The sequence below is a fragment of the Montipora foliosa genome, chromosome 2, assembly GCF_036669935.1.
Source record: "Montipora foliosa isolate CH-2021 chromosome 2, ASM3666993v2, whole genome shotgun sequence".
Classification (NCBI taxonomy): domain Eukaryota; kingdom Metazoa; phylum Cnidaria; class Anthozoa; order Scleractinia; family Acroporidae; genus Montipora; species Montipora foliosa.
This window is the reverse complement of record NC_090870.1, coordinates 17,609,143-17,632,276: the sequence shown is the minus strand read 5'-3', so window position 1 is coordinate 17,632,276 and position 23,134 is coordinate 17,609,143. Positions and strand designations below refer to the sequence as shown.

The window sequence follows — 23,134 nt, the reverse complement described above, 5'->3', positions numbered from 1 at the left end:
GGCATTAGTCTTCGTCGTTTCTTAAACTTCCTGTGGTCAGGACGCGGACAGTGAAGAAATGTACAAAAATGCAAAACGCACGTGCAGGGCGTGCAAAGCTCTTGTTTTTGCTCCTTAAACCCATTGTTTTGTGGCGTTCTCGTTGCCGTCGTCGTCGTTCTTACGTAAGGTACCTACTAGTTAGTGGTGGTAGTAGTCCGCAGAGGCTCCCTTTAAGCTATCTATCATGAACAATTACCCCCAGTTCAACAACTGGGCGTCTTCAAGCAACTTTTGGACGAGGCAAAGAAAATAAGAAACAGTGTTGAAGAATGCGTAATTATTCTCAAGTTATTTGCAGTTATTTTACCCACGGAATTTACGTATGATTCTTCAAACCCATTTTAGAAACAGGCAGTAAAATATACAAAATACTTCTACATGTTTGAAATCGTTTGACGATTGCGTTAAAGTGCTACTACGACCAAAAAATAATTATTTTTCTTTGGATTTCAAAACTATGTTAACTAAACACTAAGCGACCCAAGTTTTAAGTTCGGATTTTCAAAATACACCTGTTTATTTTAGCTGGAATTTTGTTATTTGTTGGTCTGCCACTACTAATTTTAAAATCTTGAGAGAGCTGGGTTTTCAAAATCTGAGGAAAAAAAAAGAAAATGATTTTTTGATCATAGCACTTTAAAACCTCTATAATAGTTGATCACTAGGATTAATTGTCATAAATGCACAAAACTAATTCGAATTTTTCCCCTACGTGTTAGAAAAAAAAAAAGGAACAGATACTGAATGAAACCCGCAACTACTTAAAACGGCCAAAACTATTGCTGGAAAAGTTGGAGAAAGTAAAATCGAGTTCCACTTTCCGCAACGCTTCTCGCAACATTGCAACGGTTTGTCAATAAAAGTGTTTGACTGCACAAGTACAAGTGGGCTATTATCCTAAAAAGCGGACGATGAATACAGCGTTGGCAGAGCAAAAATTGTGAAACCTAAAATCTCCTTAAGATCAAAATCATCAAAAACCAATCGTCCAAAACAAGCCTTTGTGGAGTAAATCGTCTATTGTGGTTGTGTCAATGAAGTCGTTTGAGATATTTAGACGCAAATGAAATAAAATTGAACCTAAAATAGAACAAACAAAAACAACGAATCAGTTTTCCTGGACTAATTGACTAAAGAGTTGAAATGATCCAAGCGATCTTTGAACTTTTTAAATTGCGTGTCGCCCCAGGCTTCCCACACAACCAACTGATACCGTTCCGTGCATCTTTCCTCTTCGGTCACAATTCCACGCGCGACCTCCAGACGACGAAGACAAACAACTTTGTTGGTACCGCTGTTTACAATCTCATCAACTTGTCCATTTTCATATCCTAGGAGATTATCGGCGACGAGTTGTGCAAACACGTGACCGTGTGGCAAACCGTTATTGGCCGAATTCACATTGACTGTAAGCACATCACCTACGCCACGCCCAATCCATAAGGTGCCATTAACTATCAGAAGAGATGTCACGCGGTTTATTGATCCTGCGAGAATGCGCAGACGAGGTCTTCTAGCCCAGGGTTTGGTTATGCTTCCAGCAGATGATTCGTTATCGTCTTCGTTTGTTTTTCGCCGCTGTGACTTTCTTCTTTGCGAACTCATAAGCGAAGGAGCGCGGAAAGAAGAACGAAAACGATTTTGTAAGGCATCCATCGACAGGCAGTGATGAGTGGTTGCCTCTTCGGACGGGGCGTTTTTCTTCTTAGCTTCTATAAAGGCTTTTCGTGATTTGTCGCGGTCCACGAAATCAAAATCGGCTTCATTTTTGTTCGGATCTATATTAGTACCACCTTCTGGAGTGTTGTCATCGCCGCTTGTAGATTCAGGGTTCTCTTCAGTCAAAGCATGTTCGGCTTTTATTACCGACTCGCTATCGGGAGGTGTACCTTTCACAGATAGAATGTCAGTATTTGTTGCTTTGCTTTTATCGGTAAGAATTACTGTCGAATCTCGACTGAGCTCATCCCTGGAAAGGGCCTCCACATCTGACTTCCTCTCCTCCCTCGAGTTCTTCGAGACGTATTGAGTGTTGTTCATGGGAATCTCGACGTCCGTTTCAATAACGTTTTCGTACGTCTCCGTAGCGACAATGTTGTCATCTTGCGTGTCGACTTTAGTCCGAGCTGCATCCGAAGTACTGCTCGTCGCTGTGTTTGTCGTTATGTTGGCGCTGAGGAATGAAGAAACGCCACTATCAGCGGAAGCACGTGAATCGGTATCATTCGATGGGATATTCACAGGTACTTCAGAGCCGGGTATAGGAACAGGATAAGAAACAGTCCTCATTGTACTGTCCAAAACGTCATCGAGATGTTTCTCAGAATCACGAAAATGGGAATCTTTTCTGCTATGGGAATCGGACTCTTGGTCATCTTTGTTCCATAAATCAGTCATCGCTTCTCTTAACATTGCTTCTGTATACGATGGTTGATCAAGACTGTCCGTTGGGTCTGATACACGCCTCCTCCGCGTGCGCCCCATACTTGTCTTTTTATCAGAAGAACGACGAGGCTCCTTAATTTCGCTGCACAAAACCTGTCCAACTGGATTATCAACATCACATTCAAAAATATGGGTAAGCTGACGATTATTAACGTCCCATTGCAATATTTTCGTTGATCGCCTGTCACCACTCCACACACGCTCTCCATCAGTTACCATGATTCGCACATGCGTTCTGTGTGATTGGTACACAACAATCTCATCCAGGAGGATCAAGGTGTTGGTATCGACGATGACAATCTTGTTCCCACATCCTACCCACAGTTCCTTGTTGTCACGAACCAGGACCATGCTTTTTGCAGGAGTTCCACTTTGGCCGAGGTTCACGATCTTGAAAATAAACGGAAAAAGAAAGAAAAAATAAGCTTTGGTATGTACTTCGTAATTAAACCAATGGCAGCACCAGACGACAAGTCTAGCTATAAAGGATAAAACGCTCTAAAAGAGAAACACTATTTTGATCTTGGCCAGGCTAGTGTGAAGTCGCAATGGCAAACTTAATATCCACAGCGGCGACATCAAAGAAAACGTCGTCGAAAATCTCAAATTGTCCTTTTTAAAAACTCTTTTCGTGATTATTTTGTAGCATATATGAAGTTTCATGCATTTTTAGGGTGATTCAATAAACAATGTGTATTATGGGATTTGAGAAAGTGAAGAATAGACAACGCTTGCTCTTTCTTTGTGTCACGATCTTGGTTACGCTCTGAAATAAACTTTCTATGGTATTGAATATTGTGGTAAAAAAAAAAATCGAATGTGTTTCAGAATTGTCTGTACTCTTAGTGCTGCGCCTCGTGAGTCCACAACACTTTGACCACTGTGATGACGAATATTGTTGTCGATAAGAGTACAGACAACGCTGAAACCACGTTCGATTTGCCAAATTGAATATGTGAATCAACGAACGAAATGATATTTGAAATGAATCATATATTGAATTGCGGATATGAAATCAAGTGAAGCAATGATCTTCGCAGTTATGAACGCAAATGACCAGCTCCCAAAATCAGTGGCTCCATAGCGCTGTTGGTTAGAGTGCTGCACCGGTATCGCGAGGTCACGGGTTCAAACCCCGTTGAAGTCCTGAAATTTTCAGGCTTCTCAACTACGCATTTGCTAAAATAGGCCATTTGCAACAAACTAGTCACATGACTGATAATTGGTGAAGTTAAAGCTCTGACTGTATAAATTCCAGAAATGGAAGATCGTGTTTGACTTAGCCCGAATACAAATTTTCAGAGAAATAACACTTAAGGTAAATATTGTATGACAATTTCCACAATCGAAAATTCCATACTTCCGTTCACCGCACACCGGTGGCTCAGTTGGTTGAGCACCAGGCTGCTATGCGGGAGGTGGTGAGTTCGACTCCGGACGGACCAACATTCAGGGTCTTAAAATAACTGAGGAGAAAGTGCTGCCTTTGTAATTACATCTGCAAAGGGTTAAGACTTTCAAGTCTTCTCAGATAAGGACGATAAACCGTAGGCCCCGCCTCACAACCTTCAATGTTCATAAAAATTTATGGAACGTTAAAGATCCCACAAACTAGTCGAAAAGAGTAGCGCATGTTGTTCCCGGTGTTGTGATCTGGCCTTTCCTTCAGCAATGTGGTTGGCTTGGCGTAATCTTCTGAATGGACTACTGATCTACGAGACCAGATAACGGCAAAACAGACAGTAGACAAACTGAAGGAGTCCAAGTGGTAACTAGTAAAAAGTGTAATTTTCCATAATTACGCGCCACAAGCAGATCTCAGGTTCCTATTTTGCCACGGGTCAAATAAGCGAAAATAAATGTGCGAGGGTGGAAATTTTCAGACTTTCATATTTCGAAGGAAGAATTTTTAAGCGGTTTGGAAACTTAGAAAAATACAAGGATTTGCATAAACATCGTTGAAGCGTGACTGGGTGGCAAAGCGTCCTTTTCCCATACAAATCCTTATAATTTCTTTCAACTGTAACTGTCCTTAAGCAACACCAGTTTTAACGATATACTTACGAAAATCGGTATGGTGGCAAATTTTAAGCTTCTCTTTTTACTTCTGGAAAAATAATTTCATTAATTCAGCAGAATTATCGTGTTTATGAAACAAAGGTTACGTGACGATTTGTTGAAAAGGCTTATTGCGTTGATAACTGAGAGGATCATAGCTTCACTTGAGAACATGTGAAGTTTGATATATTAGAAGCACGGTCATTTCAAGCCTGGATTTTTTAAGGCTTCCTGGTCAACTAACTGTGATCATCTTTCCAATTTTCATTTATTTTTGTGATTGTCCCACTTTATTAAAATAAACTTGCACAAACTGGCCGAACTACTCATTAACCAAATTGGTACGAACCGTCTTTAAAGTCGGAATTTGTACAGAAGTTGAGATTTGGTCATTTTACACGAAACGAAAGAAATGTCCATGAATTAAAAATGCACGTGTACAGCCATTGTTTTGTGAAGAGCGCACCACTAGGAGCAAACAGCTTCATTGTATTTGTGGAAGGGTGTTTTTACAAAACGAACCTTATTTTTAGATTGATTTTCCCGCGAAACCAGACCTTTCCAGCTATACTTAATGCATGGAGATGGTTATGTCACTCGACAAGTCTTCTTGTTTCATGTTTTTGTCTGAATTTTTGCCCTCGAAGGTGCGCAAAACTCACCTTTTTTTCGAAAAGATAATCAAATCTTCCCATTAAATTATGCGCAACTAATATCCGAACCCGTGCGAAGCGAAAACAAAAGATTGTGCACTGTCACAGTCAATTAAACATCGATTACGACAACATTGTTATCGCTTTTGAAGATTTTAAGGTTTCATAACCAGTCCCTCCATTAACTATGTTCCAGCTAATCACAAGTCTTGCATAAGAGATTATTACCCACAGGAATGAGAATGGCCACGCGTGCAAGACAAATCTTATTCAAAGAACTCGTCTAAGAATAGCGTCATCTGTGAAAACGCCGTTACGTAGACCTAATGGACCTCTTTAGCTTGAAAATTTGTTTTCCATTTGAGACCAGGTGATGTTACTCGAGGGAACAGTTCCTTTCTTATGCACGTGCATATAATTGCATAACTTATGACAAAACAAAAGGAAAATTTCCTTGTGAACCTCACGTGGTCTGAAATCGGAACACAAAACGTACAAGCAAAAGAGGTCCATAGGGACTTTAAGATCTATGACGCAGTCGTCAACGAGAACGTCACAAAACAACAATATCATAGTTTAAAAGGGGAAAACATAACCGTTCTGTACGTGCGGCAGGCATTTTAGCAAATATTCTTGCGGTTTACGTCCTCTTCGCAACAACGACGTGAAATCACCAAATCTGAGGTTTTGACGACAACGCGAGCCTTCAAATGTGAATCTTTCATTCTCTATTTTTACTCTGAAACCTCTCGTACCGTTTTATTTTTAGGATACTTCGCTCACATTGTAGGACGTTAACAAGATTGAATAATTACGAAACATGTACACTTGCGATATTACAAAGTTATATTTTGAAGTGACGTTTTCATAGACGTCGCTGTCGTAGATGTTAAAGTCCCTTGAATATTGGAGTTCTGGTTTTTGTTGGAGTGCTGTTGTCTGGTGACGCTTTAATTGACGTCGCTCGTTGTTGATCGTAAAAGACCCTAATATCTGCACTTCACTTTGCCCCTGCCCCTGTTCAAGTACACAGTCAACAACATCAAGATAAAATGACGAAGCTTCTCGAGAAAGACGAGAGCCTCAAATAGCTAAGGAAGCAAACGTAATCGACAAAGGCTCTTGGCCCTCACTAACTGGTTTAGCACTCAAAACGGACATTTCCCTTTAACTTACAAAACAGACTCTCTCCTTTTAAAAGCATACATTAAGAAAGAAAGAGAAAAGATTCCCGGAACGCAGGAAATTTCCTACCAATATAGACATCCACTTGAATCAAGAGACAAGGTCCTCAAAGTTCATTTTTAAAGAAATACTCAAATAGAGGTATTCGTCACAATCTGGCTGTTTTCTATCGAGTAAACGGAATGCTCGTCGCAACGATGTGCTTATTCCATAAAATGTAGAATGTTCGCTCATGTATCTGCTATAGGAGTCCAAGGTCATTTGGAGCCACGTAAAAATGTGTTTACCCACTAACAGATAGGTGATAAAGAAGTATAAAATAAAGTTCTAAATTGAAATAACGAAAAAACACAACACTCTGACGGTCTTTTTCTCAATATTGTGAAGGTGTTTTGGTACAACATTTCTGCGTAATGCGCGAGTGTGGTTGACTGAAGATAAGTCACAAAACCAAGCTAAAAAGAAAAGATTTCGGATAAGGGATTGATGTGTGCGCCATTAAAATGCTTTTAGAACTCACTACAAATATCGCATTTTGTCAAAAATACCACCAAATTGCAAATTTGGAATACGTCAAGATCCTCTCCGATATAGTCACGACCAGTCGTGTTAAAATCGCAGCGAAACTGCATTTCCTCTTTTAACTGGCGACATATGCAGGCAACGAAAACTACACGAAAAATCGCAATTGTAAACTGGCCTTAGGAGTGCTTCAAACAAATTATATGGAATCAAGAACCTGTATGTTTGACCACTTGCTGGTCTCTCTGGAGAGGAATTCATCTTCTTCCTTGGTTACCATTGTGACATCAGCGTGTGAGTATCTTCGTTCGCTGGTGTTCCTTGGAGCAAAAACCACTAGAGTACCGTTGGCAAGGGACGCATACACGTTTTTCACTTTTTTGCCACTCTAAACAAATTATATAAAGAGACACTTCATTAACGTATTCCCAAGCACCCTCTAACCCTTAAAACTTAGGCGTTGGGTTTGGGTGCGATGTGGCAAGTCCAAAGCCCGGTTTCACCACCCAGGTGGATTTGCATTCGGTATTTCCGAATAGGATCCACCACGTATTGTAAATAGGATAACATTAGACAACCATCCCCTCAAACCTCGTGCAACACTTACGTATCAAACAATTTATATTCCCAACCCTTACGGGGCTGAGTACACGAAATCCTTGGAGATCCAGCGAATCAGGTGCAGAACAGTGAGAAAATAATGTAGTCAGCGAGTTCAGATCTGGATTATTTTGGTCTACGCACCGGTCTTGAAACGGTTAACTTTCCGTTGATTGTGTTGAGTAACTCAATGATAAATACCTTTAAAATTGGTCAAATTGAGCATGCAGCTATCAGCGGTAGCCTAAAAAACTGTATGACTTCGAGTTTATCATTGATCTAAAAGCTTTCTTTGTTTTAATCCTGAAACTTATTCAGCTTACTTCACGTAGTTTCATCACAAATGGGAAAGGTGGTTCCCACCCCCCCCCCCCCCCCCGGGCATTTGACTTTTACTTGGATCAATAGTAATTTAAGAAGGATTCACCTTGTTTGACAAACTGAACGAGTTATAAAAAAGTCTGAGTTCATGTTTAATTTTGAGCACTGTTGTCACACTTGTACCTTAAATTCCCTATCAGTTCATCTAGGACGGCTCTTTTTTGTTATCTTTTCGATAACACAACATTTAAAAAAAAATTTCATGCCAGCACTGTACATGTTGTAGTAGGTCAACAGAGAATGAATTATGTCGCATTGTGCCGCATTGTTTGAAATTTGCTGCCTTTTCCTAAGGCTCATAGCTTTCGCTTTACGGTTGCATATTATGCTTATTGACTGAGCTTAGGTCGGGCCGGACAGGAACATATTTGGCCCTCGGTCTGTACGCCATGATCTCGTGGGCCAAATATTTTCCTGTCCGGCCCTCCCACTCAGTCAATAAGTACATATTAACATTTAGACCTTGGGAATTTGGGAATGAAAGGGTTAATAACTTTCAAGTTAATAACGTCACAAGGTGTCATCAAAATGCATCTACATGACTTACACCAGATTGAACTTCTTCGGATGTAAAATCAATGGAGACATACTCCGTCAGTAATGCGAGCACCGGGGCCTTGGTGGAGTAGAACCACAATGTTGAAGGCGCACGCCAAGACTTGCGACCGAACACCTCTACTGTGCACCCCTGAAAATACAAACAAGAAACATTGATGAACAACCTCACTGACACTAATTTGAAAACACTGATCAAAACATTTTCAAGGACACACGACTGAACACCAAGAAAAAATTCCCTTTCACAAAAGCAGTTGGACGTAGCACCAGTCTATCTCGTTTCCTTTTGGCTACTTTTGAGAGTTTACAATGAACAACAAATAAACAAACAAACAGCACCGTAAAATAAATTCAGTAGATTGCTTCACCACAGAATATAAAACAGGCGACCTTTTGGTTTTGAAGAAAGAAAACAACTTTATTGGGTAACGCAAATTACTGGAAAGCCAGTAGTTTCCATTGCGGCCCATAATGATCTGCTAACGATCATGGAAGACTGAAGTTTAAAGCGTGGATCGGTATCTCTGTTATTGGCAAAAACGTACCCGTTCTAATGAGTTTCAAAACTGTTTATCAAAGAAAGCTTTTTTTTGTTACCTCCGTACCCAGCCACGTCCGATTTTCAACCCTTGTTATACACAGCACTCGATGTCCGGTACATTTTTCATCGTGAGCATAAAATACCCCCGTCTCAGCATTAACCATACTGTAGCTTCGGTTATCTCGTTCACGACTCCATAGCAAAACAAAACTTGAAGATGGGCTTGACGAGCTTCCCTCTGGGCTTGGGAACATCGTGGGGGTTCCTAGAAAGCAGCAAAAATGAGTAAAAAATGTCAATTGAAGGTTTTGATGCTTTCAATCGGTTCTTGCCAGCAAGGATTAAATAACATGCAAAATAAGGTGCAGCGGAATTGCAGAATAATCCATTCAGTTTTTCCTTTCGCAATAATCGACACCTTGGACGAATTAAATAGCGAGTCCTAGGTCGCCTTTGGCGTTTTTCAAATTATTTTGTCAATTACAGAATTTGAGAGGCCCAATCCGACCTCAACAAGGCCCCAGTTTATGCATTTTAAGGTTGCCTGTAGTTTCAAAAGGTTTACACTTAGCCTCTACAGCATAGAGCATAGTTATATTTCGAAACGAACACAGATTAAATAAAAAGAAAAAAAGAAATCATGAAACAACAAGGAGTGGTGCTTTATAAGAATGTTCTGACACTTAAATCACGACCCTCATTCCAATAGTACGGGCTCCCGGCTATTACGGGAATGACTGAGATGAAAGTTGTACTGAGCTGGCTCAATGATTGAGGAAATGCGATGATAAATAAATGAAAGAAAGGGCAATCCATATTTTAAAAAAAAGGCTAGAAAAAGGGCAAGGACGGACAGTTTTTTGGATACACAGCGCAGCATACTTTTTCGAGGATTTTATAGATTCCGAGTCCCTCTCCGTACCTGCGGCTGACAGTCCATTTATAGTGGTAACCTTTTCTAACAATCCTTCGTTAGACTCAGGCACAAGTCGACACTGACAAAGGAATCCTGGTTTCTCCAATTGCTGCACAATTTCCTCTGCAGGGGGTCGCTTCTCGGGTAATTGATGCCAACATGTCCTGTGTTGATAAAAGGAGATAGACAATGCCAGTTTCAGTGTGACGGCAAACACTGAATGGTGCACCATGTGATATCTCCATAGATAAGTTGACAATTACTTAAGCCTCGGTTTCAAAACGAGTCCGATAATGAAATGTACTAAAAGGTAAATTAATTCTTATTTTCATGTAAATCAACATTTCCTAAACTTATTGTTATTGCTACGTTCATTTACTCATATGTTTTGTTCGTAACTCATGGTAGGCCTCGTTTCCACAAAATCTGTGATTTCGGACCTTCCCACAATATACGATCGCCCACCGTTCTGCTCATATCGCAAAGAGGTCCCAAGGTGGGGTCTGCGGGACACGGTTTGGGGAACTGACCAGAGGGAAGCAGCCGACTAAAAAGGTTTCCTACGGAAACGTTTGTATGGGACATCTGTGCCACTATGGCGACAGACTATTGTACTGGTAAAACATGAACGGTTCGATCCGAGGAACTTGGCGCCCTTTTCTCAGACGATTAATGAGATAAATATGCCCATAACTCTCTAGCGATCTATGATTAACTGGGAGAAGTCCAGTTAAGGTTGAGATAGAGCGACTTTCGGATGACCTTAAATTAAACTCTTCGGCCAAGTCACGAGACATCCCAGTAAGCTCAGGTTAGCTAACACCATCATGCAAGGACAAGTCTCCGGAAACAGAGGGCGTGGTAGGCCATGGAGAAGTTGGGTAAAGAACATCTGTGAGTGGACATTCAGTAAGCCATCGCAAGCTATTAGACTTGCCGAGATGAGAGAATTAAGAATAATCCAGAATCAGAGTGAATCTACGGATCCTGAGAGATCTTTGGCGTAAAAGAACGCGGATGCAAACAAGGACATCTCTCCATGGAACATTCCGGAAAGCGATCAGCATTTTGCTTTGACGTCATTTGAAATGCAGCAATGTGATTGGGCAATCGAACTGTTTATTGCCCTTATAACGAGTTTCCTTGGCGGGAATAAGGAGAAGCTTTTTCAAGGTCATACGAAAGTCGCTCTACCTTATCCTTTGTCCGCTTCAGGTTCCAAGTGACTTCAAGGTGCCCTTGAAACTTTACTCCCCAAATAAACATAAAGAGTTAAGATAGCTAACTGTATAATTGTAAAATAGGTTGTTGGCAAAAACCGGAAAATCCGAGTCGACGATATGAGTTGAAAGTAACCAAAAAAGAAAAAAAAAACAAAATCAATGATGCGCATACCCGCAAAGGAAGTAAAGAAGAAGAAGAAGATGATATAGGTTAATCCTTTCCTCTGTGGCTTGACGCTACAGGAAGGGTGGACAACCTTTCTAAAATGGCTCTGCTTTCGCAAAAGCGTACGTGTGCCGATTCTCTCCGTTCTCTTTCTCTCCGTTCATTGCAGGCTGAGCGCTTCTTTTTCAGGTAGGTTTATCATTTGGCCTTTTGGAACTAAAATAATTACTTCCAATAGCTTTGAATGTGAAAGTAGATGGACAAAAAAAAAAACCCTAAAAACATCAAGGAGGTTACGAAATAAAGCAATATTAACTCTTGCCTCATGAGACCTTCCAGTCGTGGTAGCTGTATATCCAAGTCGCACGATTCAAGCGAGGGTCGAACTCCACGCCGAATCGCCTTCTTGATATCCACGACATTACGATATTCGCGAAAAGGGCGACAGCCAGAGAGAAGCTCAAACACAAAAATGGCGAAGGAGAAAATATCCACCTGCAGGGAATGGAATCAGCACCACACGAGTCAATAAATGCGTGAAATAACTGCTATTTCTGACAACCTATTTGCAGGGGTTGACAGAAATAGTTACATTGGGAGACAAGGACGACAGGGCTGGCGCTGTGTAAAATTCTATTCAGATGTCATATACATAGTTGACGGCTAGAACTGAATTTGAATCAGTCATGCGCAGTACTTGCTGGGGTACCCTGCTTGGCACGGGTTTCCTAGATTCCCCTCCCTAGCGAGAAGGAAAGGATGTTCTGACAAGCATGCGCGTCGTGACGTCAATACAACGTCACTTCTACTCTTCCACTACTGGGCAGGCGTTAAAATTCAAATTTCAAGTTTAAAACCGGTTAAGAGTTTAATTACTCGTCCAAAGTTCTAGACTACATCGAGGAGTTCCGTGAGGAGGTTTCCTTTCCTTCTCGCTAGAGAAAGAAATCAAGACAACCTCTGCCAAGCAGGGTCTTTTTGGAGCGAATAAGGTCGTGTTCTATTGGGATAAACAGTTTCAACCACAACCGGTTTAGGTTGAAGCGATTCACTACAAATTACTTATCGAAAGTAACACTTAGGTCGTGTAAAACTTAGGATTCGCTCTGACGAAGGGCTAAAGTTCGAAACGTCAGCTTTTAGAATCTCTGTACGGTGGCCGATTTACATTATCAACTCCGTTGATAAAACCAAATTTAGGTTGAAGCGGTTGAGGTTTCCCAATGGAACACTTTTCCAAGCGTTTTCGGTTGAAACGCGGTAACTCCTGGGAATAGTTATTACCAGACTTCTCAGCGTTGACAAGTTTAGGGAAAGCATGACCGCAGGAGCCTGCGGCCGACTTTAAATGGCCCGTGTAAACGACAGCGGTCGATGCCAATGCTTTTTCAACTGTTTCAACCGAGTTTGATGCCGGTTGAAAAAGTTGATCAACCAAACCAACCGAAAACGGTGTTTTCCAAATAGAACACTAAAAGACCCAACCAACTAAAAACGGTCGATCCCAATAGAACACGACCTAAGCGTTACTCTCGATAAGTAAATTGTAGCGAGCATCAGCTTTCTGCAGCTCCGTTGATCAAAACCGCCACATGTTAAGTGATTACTGACCTTTTCGTCGTAACCAGCCCCGGTTCGAATTTCCGGTGCTTGGTACCCGGGTGTTCCCTCCTCTCCAGCAACCCCCTGAGGGGTGGCAAAACACGAGATACCGTAGTCGGAAAGTTTGACGTTCAATAGACTGTTGTCATCAAGAGACCACACCAACACGTTGTCAGCTTTCAGATCCCGGTAAATGATATCACAATCGTGCAGATACCATATTGCACTGGCAACCTAATGGTAAGATGGCGTAAAGTACACTGTTCAATAAAAAGGGAGGATGAAACCCACAAACAGAGTTGACAATACTTCAGTCTCGGCTTCAAAACGAGTCCGGCAATGAAATGTGCTGAAAGGTAATAATCAACATTACCCAAAATTATTGTTCACTAAAGAAGGAGGATTAAACCCGCAAATGGAGCTGTAAAATAAATGGAGGTGTTAACAATCTCTCTAGATTAGATTAAATTTTCCAATTTTGAAGGCAGCTCTGGATCCGCTACCGATAATTTATTATTATTTTGGCAAAGAGTTTCACCTTAACACCTTGTTATCAATACAAAGTATGTAAAGACAAAACGTGGAGTGTTTTAAGATCGCTTTGCTGTTGCAATGGTATCCTATTAAGTCAATATTAAGTGCATTTTGTTGAGCAATAATAACTTTTGTTTCACTTGGAAACCACGACAAAAGTGTGTGGTACAGTTTTGAAGATTCAATCCTCCTAAATAGAAAATATAATTGTTAAAACATAAGTTGAAACCAAAGTTGAAACACTGAGCCATAGGGAAATGATTCACCATCAAGTGTTTCTGGACACTTCCGGGCCTACATTTCTAGAAAAACGAGATGCTTCCATAAAGCATACACTGGGTTGCCTGTGGTACGTGTTACAGAAAATCAGAAGGCACTGAATTGTGTGGTATTGAAATACAGCATTCCAGTCTCTGAAGAATAACAAATAAAAGAGAAGCGAGAAACATTGGCTTCTGGGCTGACATGTTGATAATTTTCAAGTTCCTTCACAACTTCTTTTCACCACAAGTGTGCCCTCTGAGCATCTGACAGCTTTGTAATACTAAACTTCACTGAAGTTAATCCTTGTTCAGCGGGGTTAGTGTTAAGATGGGAGACCAAAACAATAAACCCCTCATAAAAAACAGAAGCATCTGACCGAAAATACTATTAACGCTAACAAATGCGAACTCAGCAAGGTACAGATTTTGTTAGCTTGCTTTATGCAAAACAAATATTGATGAAAAAGCAAATAACTATTCATACACAGTTTTTAGAAAGAGCTGAAGGAAGTTTCCGGGACGGTCGATCGAGAATAAAATATTTACGACATGAAAACAACATTAATTTTGAAATGTGAATATAGAATATAAAAAGTTACGATCAGCGACAAACATTTTGGGAGAATTTTGCTACGTTCAAGTAAATCGCAAAATCGAAAGTGACATGGCCGGAATTCAGCGGGCGCCGTGATTAAGTTACCGCGGCATGTTTACTCGCAAACAGGGAAGCATCTGTGTCAAATGATAGCAAGATACCGGGTTTTTGAAAGTTTCTTTTTCTGTCAAGTGTTATAAAGTTTGACAATGAAATGAGCGAAGTCAAAACAAAGATCACAATCGCCCAACTCTTGTTTATGCAAAGTCAAAATTTACTCTCCAAGACGCGTACGACGTTATTTATCACCAGGTAATTCCATCATTTTGGAAATAGCAGTTACTTTATTATTCATCTGCGTCACAATTTTTCACTGATTTTGGGGCTCATTTTGTTGAAACTCAAGCACGCTTCCAACAGGCCTGTGAACCCTTCCTGCTTACAGAGCAATACTAAAAAACTTCTCCCATATCACATTTCAACCTTAAGCTCGAAAATTCAATACACAACATGATATTATAATTCACAAAGGCAGAAAATACCACAGAATCCTTTTCCAGCGAAAAATTTATTGAAACAAACAACATATTTGCTCTTAAAGGCGAAAACCTCTTCCTATTTCATTGCGTGCGTTAAGACAAGAAACTCAATCGTGTCAAATTACCATGTACTTCAGGTAAATACAGCTCACTTCGATTTCGTCTCGACGGGCGATAGATTGTTGTCGAAGTCCATTACTCATCGCTTTTGAGATTCCTGCCTAGTTTATCCAACTGACTTTCCATTATTGAGCTCCATAAGGGTATATTTTGTTTAAGGATCCACTAAAACGCCATTCGCGTTACATGACTTTCGACGCCATTGCAGCCTAAGTTAATGATTCTACTGTGTCCACCAGAAATCTACGCAGTTCCACTACCCTCTCGATCCTAAGAAAATAGGCGCAGAAGGCTCTATGCACAAAGACACCACTTACCAAGGAAGTGACAGGCAAGACTTTTACCGACACGGAAAAAAAAAAAATAATAAAATAAAAAAACAAACAAACTAAACGCAGACCTCGACTGGGTTTGCCATACTGGCAACCCAGTAATAAGGAGAGATAAAGAGGGAAGAAAAAAAGACAACTGACATCGATTCCTTTTATACCCTAACAGAAAAAGGCGAACAGAAAGAGACCGTACCAGTTATATAGATTCCGAATTAAATTCAGTCCCACTCTCCCTTTGTACTCTCACCTGAATTGAACTGGATATTGAACAAGATATTGTAACATAAAAAACAATTACTGAAATAGTGTGAATTTTTAAGGCAATCGGCTAAAATTCCTTCGAAGAAAGTGTAGGCTACCCGTAGCCTCTTGATTTAGAATATTTTAGGTTTCTTGGGATTTGGCCGAGGTTTATTAGAAAGACACAAGGTCAATTAAATAACACCGCCTTTTGTTTACATGAATTAGATATCATAACAGTACCTGAAACACGATCTTGTAGGACAACTCACGCCCCAAAAGGCAGCCTCTGGTGTTAGAGGCACTGCTATCCTGTTGTTTTGCTCGCTCCTCACGCTTCACCGACAGCTCGTCAATCACGGTTGCTAAGCTGCCGTGTGGTGCCAATTCCAGCACAAAACAAAGAGGATGTAGAGACACGCCGACAAGACGAACCACACAGGGATGTTTAAGGCGGCACAGAACGGCAACCTTCAGCACGCGAAAAAAAAGAACAAGTCATGTTTTTTTTTATGCCAGAATAATCAACGCAGTCGAACGAGATGGATAAAGGGGTTAAGTTTCTAAAAAAATATTGTTGTGCAGAGTCGGTGAGAAAGTGAAACGTAGAAATGGATTAATGAACTGAGCTGATAGAGCGGTTTTCAATTGAGTGTCGAAAGTAATTAGCGAATTGCTTTGGTTTATGATTACTTCACTCAGTGATTGGTTCAAAGTTCTCGCGCCATTTTTTCAACCAATCAGAAGTGAAACCAAAACCAATCGTGGCTCGCGCGTGCACATTTTCTCGCGCTTTGTGTCGGCTTCGTGTAATTACTTCGAGTTTTGATTGGTTTAACGGATTGTCTCCATCCTTTTTGATTGGCCAAAGTAATTACTTTGGTTTTGGTTTTACGACACTCATTTGAAAACCGCTCTATAGTAAATTTAACTGATTAGAGTGTGATCTGAAGTGCTAGGTTTCTACTCCATATGAACCACGTGAGCGTTAGCCCTACTAATGGAAATGGGCCCACTCAAGGACAGAGAAAAACTCTGACCATGGTGGGAATTGAGCCCACGACCTTCGGGTTAGATCACCGCTGCTAAACTGACCACCGCAAAGAATTTCTAAAGGTGGCGTTTCGAGCGTTAACTCTGTCGAAGGGCTAACGCGCGAAACGTCAGCTTCCGAAGTTCTATACGGTGGCCAGTTTACCATATCAATCATGTGAAACTATGATCCTCGCAGTTATGAACGCAATTTTTAGCAATTGCGTAGAAAAGGCTAAAAAATTCACCCGTTCAAGTCCTGAATTTTTCAGGCTTCTCCACGCAATTGCTAAAAATTGCGTTCATATCTGCGAGGATCATAGCTTCACTTGATTTTATATCCGCAGTTCAATATATGATTCATTTCATATGTCATTTCGTTCATTTACCATATCAAGTAACCCATTTCTTTGCAGTGTGAGCGTTGGTATCAAGAGTGAAGAGATAAAAGTTATAGCATTTTTATCTTCTGTGTTCGAAAAAGCTCCACACAGTGTTGACAGCTTGTTCGGAAAGCTAACGAAGGTCCAAGGTGGAATCATTAGATTGTTAAAAAAAGGTCATTTCAACAGTGCCTTCTTACGTTTAATTAATTAAGTCGCACGAGCTCGAGGAGTTGGAACAGCTGTGAGGGGGGATATCTTTCACGGTCAAGAAGAGAAACCGCCACCCCCTGTAGAATTTAAGGGTTGTGCGAAACAAATATCTTACCTAAGTATCACTAAGATATTATGATAAAACTGGCCTACTGATAATATTTATCTACCTCGTTGCATGCGTTTGTGTTTTCTCCTTTGACCTTGTTTAACACTACTCAAGCCCATAAAATCTCTTGAACTCTCTTCTCACCTCTTGTCTTAAATCCCAGAATGCTTTAACAACTTTTGTCTTTTCCAGTTCCTCCTCCATGTCATTCTCAAAGAACACTGGGGGAGCATCTGATCTGCGGATGCACGAGCCTTCACTGAAATGCATCCTGCGCTTGCCTGGACGTCCTAGTGTCTTGGCCTTAGTTTCTCCGAATCCACTATCAGAGCTTGACCTAAGAATGAAAGAAAGAAAGAAAGAAACAAAGAAGCAGTAACGATCTTGTGAACAGCTCAAACCGTCTACTTTCCGCAAACGTTTGTTACACGCACTAACTGTCAATTACTTCATCTTGTATCCATATTTCATGAACTATGGAATGTATTCGTAATCTTTCGCCAGAGGAGCAATGAAAATCAAGGTAACAAAGCCCTATATTTAAATATTTATAACAACAAAATCACTGAACAAAAACAACGGAAGCAACAAAGCAGCAAGGACCACTAAAGAGCTTCGATGAAAAGTTTAACTATTATTTTCTGCTGGTTATGTGACTAAACAACCATTAATTTGGAACAGATGCTCGTCAACATGAGCATTAACAATTTAGGAGGCGTTTCTTCCCTACATACAGCCATACCAGCTTCGAATCTTTAAACGTTGTATAAAACGCTTTACTTTTAGAAGCGAGAACAAGCTCCAATAGCCTTTACAATACAAAAGCTACAATAGCCTTTAGAAGCCGGACTTCCACGCTGCTATTGCTTAACGATATTAGTAGCTGTATCTGCGAGACCATTACTATGAAAACAATCAAGTGAACCTGAAAAAGCCAAAAAATTGTCACTACCGATTCGCCTGCTAGTTTATGGTTAAAATTGATTTTAGCTGCTTGGCTTAATGACATTTGTATGGTGTTTGTATCTATTACTTATCAAATTATTACTTCGTGACTTTGGTGGAGTGAAACGTTTTGATGGCCACAGCTTCGTCTCTATACAGTCCCCAGTAAACTTCGCCCGAGCCGCCCCCGCCAATCCTGTGAGACTCCAGCGCCTCAAACTTGAACTCACTTTCGTCTAACAGAAAATGAGGCGGCAAATCGGCCATCAGAAGATCCGGGATTAGGTAGCGAAATGGCACAACTTTATCAGGATGGTAGGGACACGACATTGTAGAATAATCCAAAGCGGTTGCTGCGCATGTCGACAGCGTGAAGTTGTAAGGTCGTGGCGGGTGCAGTGCGTGGAAAGTGGCGGGAAACTCCATGGAGACAGAACGCTTCATTGATGGACGATGCGACATCATCAAGCCCGTGCACATTGGACATGGGATTAAGCGACGCACCAATGGCATACCATACATATCTGTCTCATCCAGACCTTTGATTGATAACAAAAATAATACAAGCAGGTATTTTAAACCTTTTACCCCTAGGGGGTTCCCTATCAGTGACGATTAAAATTGTTTGGGGTTATATTACAATCTACTGTTGTCACTCAGATGGAAAGAGTTAAATAAAAGGAGCGCTTAGAAGAGGGCAACATTATTTCACAGAAGACCACTCCATACGTGCTGGAGGAGCCCATTTCTAACCAGGAGCCTACAACTTCAATACTAAGTCCATCCAGGGGATCTGGTGACGTAATTCGGAGGACTGGGAAGAAAAATTTCAACGCCGTATCCCACAACTGCGAGGGGCCTTGAATGTTATTTTCGAATTCAAAATTGCAGAGGCGAGGTTAGATCTCGTCGGTTCTACGTGAATGTTCATTCAGTAACGGGAAATGTGGGAGACACGGAATGATCTGTTGAGTTTTGGCGATGGAAATACTGCAGGAAATTGTGGTATACGGTTGTGGGATACGGCGTTAAATTGTTTCTTCCCAGTCCTCCAAATTACGTCACCAGATCACCTGGATGTAACGGCATAATTCACAGATCAAGCTTTTTAGACGAGTTCTTCAAAAAAGAATATGGCTTGCACGAGTGACCAATCTCAATCCCACGAGTACTAACTTCTCATGCAAGACTTGTGATTAGCTGGAAAGGTTACACAAATACAATCAAGTTGTATGCTCCCAGTCATGGATTCCTGACACACGGTAACTAGTAATTGAGAATAACGGTATCCTACTTCAAAACTAAAACGTTCACAACAATCAAATGTCAGTATAGTCATGAAAACATACTCCTACTGTAGATCTGGGAAGGGCTGATAAACAGATAGGAATTGCATGTTTACCAGGGTCTGTCCAACATACCCATTAGAAAACCATGAATGTTTCCCGTGGAAATTGGTCAAAGCAACCCGCACTTAGTATGGACACTATTCATAAATGTAGGTTTTTTAAATTATTCTTTTCTCATTGTGCAAATTAGCTTACAAAAACTTGTCTTGGAGCAAAAATTACCGTTTCGGTCTCCTCATAGGTTCTCGGTGTCATTTTTAAAACCGTTCTGATTTCGTCAACATTCACGCTATGCCGGAGAATGATATTATTTAATGCTCCAACAATGATTCTTTCGTTTGAATGTTAGGTATCCCTATTCTAAATAGAGGTTTAAGCTGTTTAGCTGAAAATTTACCTCAAAATCGATCGATAAAAAAGATAGAGAAAATTTAGAATCTCTTGTAGCTTAAACTACATTTAACGGGAGCATCAAAACGATCATGTTAATTTGACTCTCATAGCATAAATACTGACGAAATAAGAACGTTTTGAAAAAATGACACCTCGAACCTATGACGAGAACTTTATTCAGCACCCATGATTCCGTGAGTCTTATGCAGGGCACGACGTTCAGTCGATAACATGGTAGGCCATTTCCAAATCGTTTGGTCGAGCCCCAATAATATTATGTCACAATGAAGTATGTGGACTTGTCTACAGAGGTTCAAGGCGACCGGAAAATGGCTTCTTCTTGTCTTTTAGTACTTACCTGGATACCATTCTGTGATCAAAGCATCAATCTGATCCACAATAAATCCTACAGCAGCAAAGTCGTGTTGTTCTGACCACACCGTGATGGCAATACCACTGATTTCTTGGAAAGTAGCCTTTTGATTTAAGGGAACCTTACAGAAAAACACGAAGACCGAGTTAGCCTTTTTCACTGCCTTCACTAGTTGCGCTGTCCCCCTCGTTCCATAATCACCCCGAATACGTTTTTGATTGCACAGCAGTACTGCGACTGCTGGCCATTGTCACCAAAAGGAAGTTTCATGCGGGTTAAGTTCACATAGTACTGATATGTAATCGCATAGGCCAGGGGAAAAATAAGGATTAATTTCACGCGTATTTTCAAAGTTTTCGCGACGAGGGCAATTGGAAAACTTTGAAAATACAAGTGAAATTAATCCTTAATTGCACGAGGACACATTGCGATTTCACTTTTATCACATAAAGGGCAAACTTATTGAGAGAAGCCCGTACAGTGCCGCGACAAATGACAATCAACATGCTCCCATTCGGTTAAAGTTCAATTCAATAATATTGATGATAATGTCTCCCGGCTCAAATAGTCAACAACACTTTTCCAACTCTCCCAGCCCGTTCAAATCTTGCCTAGTACAACCCCAAATGTCGGGGGGGGGGGGGGGGGTTTCAACGTTGGAAGGGGATCCACGTGAACCCACAGAACTCATATCTCAAGTATTCCAATGCCTTGTTAGTATTTGCAAATGCGGCCTCGGTCATGTTAACGTTTGATTCTGTTTAACACAAAGACGCATGCGCATTATTAACTGAATGCTTTACTTTACCAATTCCTGGTAGGATTCTACTTGGAAGTGACCTCCTTCATAAACGACACCGATCCCCTCACGCCAGTAAACCAAGGAGTAACACTCCTCTTTAATCTGCTCAATTGTACGCCACCTTTGTACAGAGACTATAAGCCGGTTATAAGCCGACTCCAAAAGCCGCTTGGTATGTAGGCCATCTGATAATTCCGGCGAACTGTGGTGACACCTCTCCAATCCTCAGGATGAGTAGCACTTCGAGTAGTCCCTGATTTCGTCTATTTTGACGAAAACAAAGAGCAAAGCATGAGAAGGCCTGGTAAAATCAGTTTACGGACGGTGCCTACAATTGTTATTGCGCATACGTTCTGCGCATCTCGAGATACTCGGATTTCATATCGGCGGTGCTTATTAATGCAGAAATATTTTTGTGCGGTTCACAACTATGCGGAGAAAACAGAACTTGGCAAGTCCTCTTGTTATCCAAAAGAGAAATTGGGGGTAATCATGCTTTTTTCAGAGATAATTAAGCTTCAATTTGGAAAAGAATGCCATACATTGCTTTGTATTTTAAAGCTTTTTACAAATATTGCTGATTAATTACCTTCGAAAAATGCGTGGTGACCCCCAATTTTCTTTTTGGACTTCAATAACACTTGTTAAGATCTGCCTTTCCCGCATATTCAGTAAACCGCGCAAAAATACCTTTGAATTAGTAGGCAGACCGCACCGTCCTTAAGTCACTCTTTACCCAGCTGTTGCTTCAAACGAGGAGACAAATGTTGGTAACAGCGAAAGAGAAGTTCACTGAGCCAGAACAAATAGAACACAGATTCTGTAATTGTTTCAATATTCGTGTTTAACATTTTATTGGTCAGCATTGCTGGTACCTTACGCCGTGATTGCAACATCACCACCCAACGACTGTTGGCTAATAATGTTGCAGTTTCGCCGGGTGTTAAATCTGACTGAAGGAAATGATGAAGGATGGGGAAGAGGGAGGGGGGGAGGGGACCACATTGTCAGTAATGGGACTTGGAATATACTTTCACGAATTCCAAACCATAGCTCAGGTTCTATTCTGAACGTATCTACTTACGTGACCAAGGCGCCATGTTTTTTAACCGACCTTTCACGGGAACACGTGACTTCATAGGTCAGTTGCTAGAACATTGCAACGCAATCGCAGAAGTCATGGCTGGAGCCACCTGAATTTTTCAGAGACAATTGCTTAAATTGTCCAGATCATTTCTCTCTTTCGTGCATAGCCCGCACTTCAAATTTGTATATTTCTTCATAAAGTCCATTATTGCTTGTCGCGATTTAGGCTATTCCTGTATGGCAAGTTCGGTTCTTTACCAACTGAGCAACTTTGTTCATTGACTTAAACTTTTGCTTTTACAACTTTTGTTCATTGTTCATGATAAACCGCAGTGGGATATGGTTCGTACCTTTTCGTCGGACGTTTTTCTGATCATCTTCTGCAGTTGATGAAGTTGCATTCCGGGTTTCTCTTTTGGCAACATGGAAGGAATCAACAGCTCTTTATCGTTTAAAGACAGAGCGATTTCGAAACGTTCCATTAGCTGAAGATACTAAACGGTTGAAAGAAAATGACATTAATCAATACAAGCAAAAATGTAGCTTATTCGTCATTCCATCCAACAATACAGAGGATCAATCGACAGCTGAATCGATTACTTATCGGTTATCAGTGATTGGAACGAATCACTGCTCTGCTCATTCTTTCGGCCACACACGTTCCCAACTTTTCCAAATCATTTTAAAAAAATAATTACATGTATCTCATTAAAGATCGACAATGTACATGAAAGTCATATATTGGAACTGTGGCTTTTTAACTTTTCTTTATGAGAAAGATCAACGCAGTCATGAGAGCAACTAAAGCTGAAGTTGTAAGGAAGCCTACAAAAATACAGGCTTGAGCGGGAATCCAACACACGCCAGGTGATCTGGTGACGTAATTCGGAGGACTGGGGAGGAAATTTTTAACACAACCGCGCGCGGCCTTAAC

The 23,134-nt window shown here is 40.8% G+C and overlaps 1 protein-coding gene across 1 annotated transcript in view; it reads right to left on the bottom strand.

Moving 5' to 3' along the window:
* Nucleotides 1-312: 312 nt before the first annotated feature.
* LOC137992584 (leucine-rich repeat serine/threonine-protein kinase 1-like) overlaps nt 313-23,134 on the bottom strand; it is a 46,001-nt gene continuing 23,179 nt past the window's right edge. The window contains 14 exon segments of the mRNA XM_068837995.1: nt 313-2,877; nt 7,123-7,293; nt 8,434-8,574; nt 9,042-9,250; nt 9,908-10,065; nt 11,613-11,785; nt 12,902-13,126; nt 15,759-15,986; nt 17,397-17,589; nt 18,301-18,736; nt 20,298-20,433; nt 21,121-21,260; nt 21,263-21,328; nt 22,490-22,694. Coding sequence (XP_068694096.1) covers nt 1,165-2,877; nt 7,123-7,293; nt 8,434-8,574; nt 9,042-9,250; nt 9,908-10,065; nt 11,613-11,785; nt 12,902-13,126; nt 15,759-15,986; nt 17,397-17,589; nt 18,301-18,736; nt 20,298-20,433; nt 21,121-21,260; nt 21,263-21,328; nt 22,490-22,694 — 4,194 coding nt within the window. The 3' untranslated portion in view covers nt 313-1,164.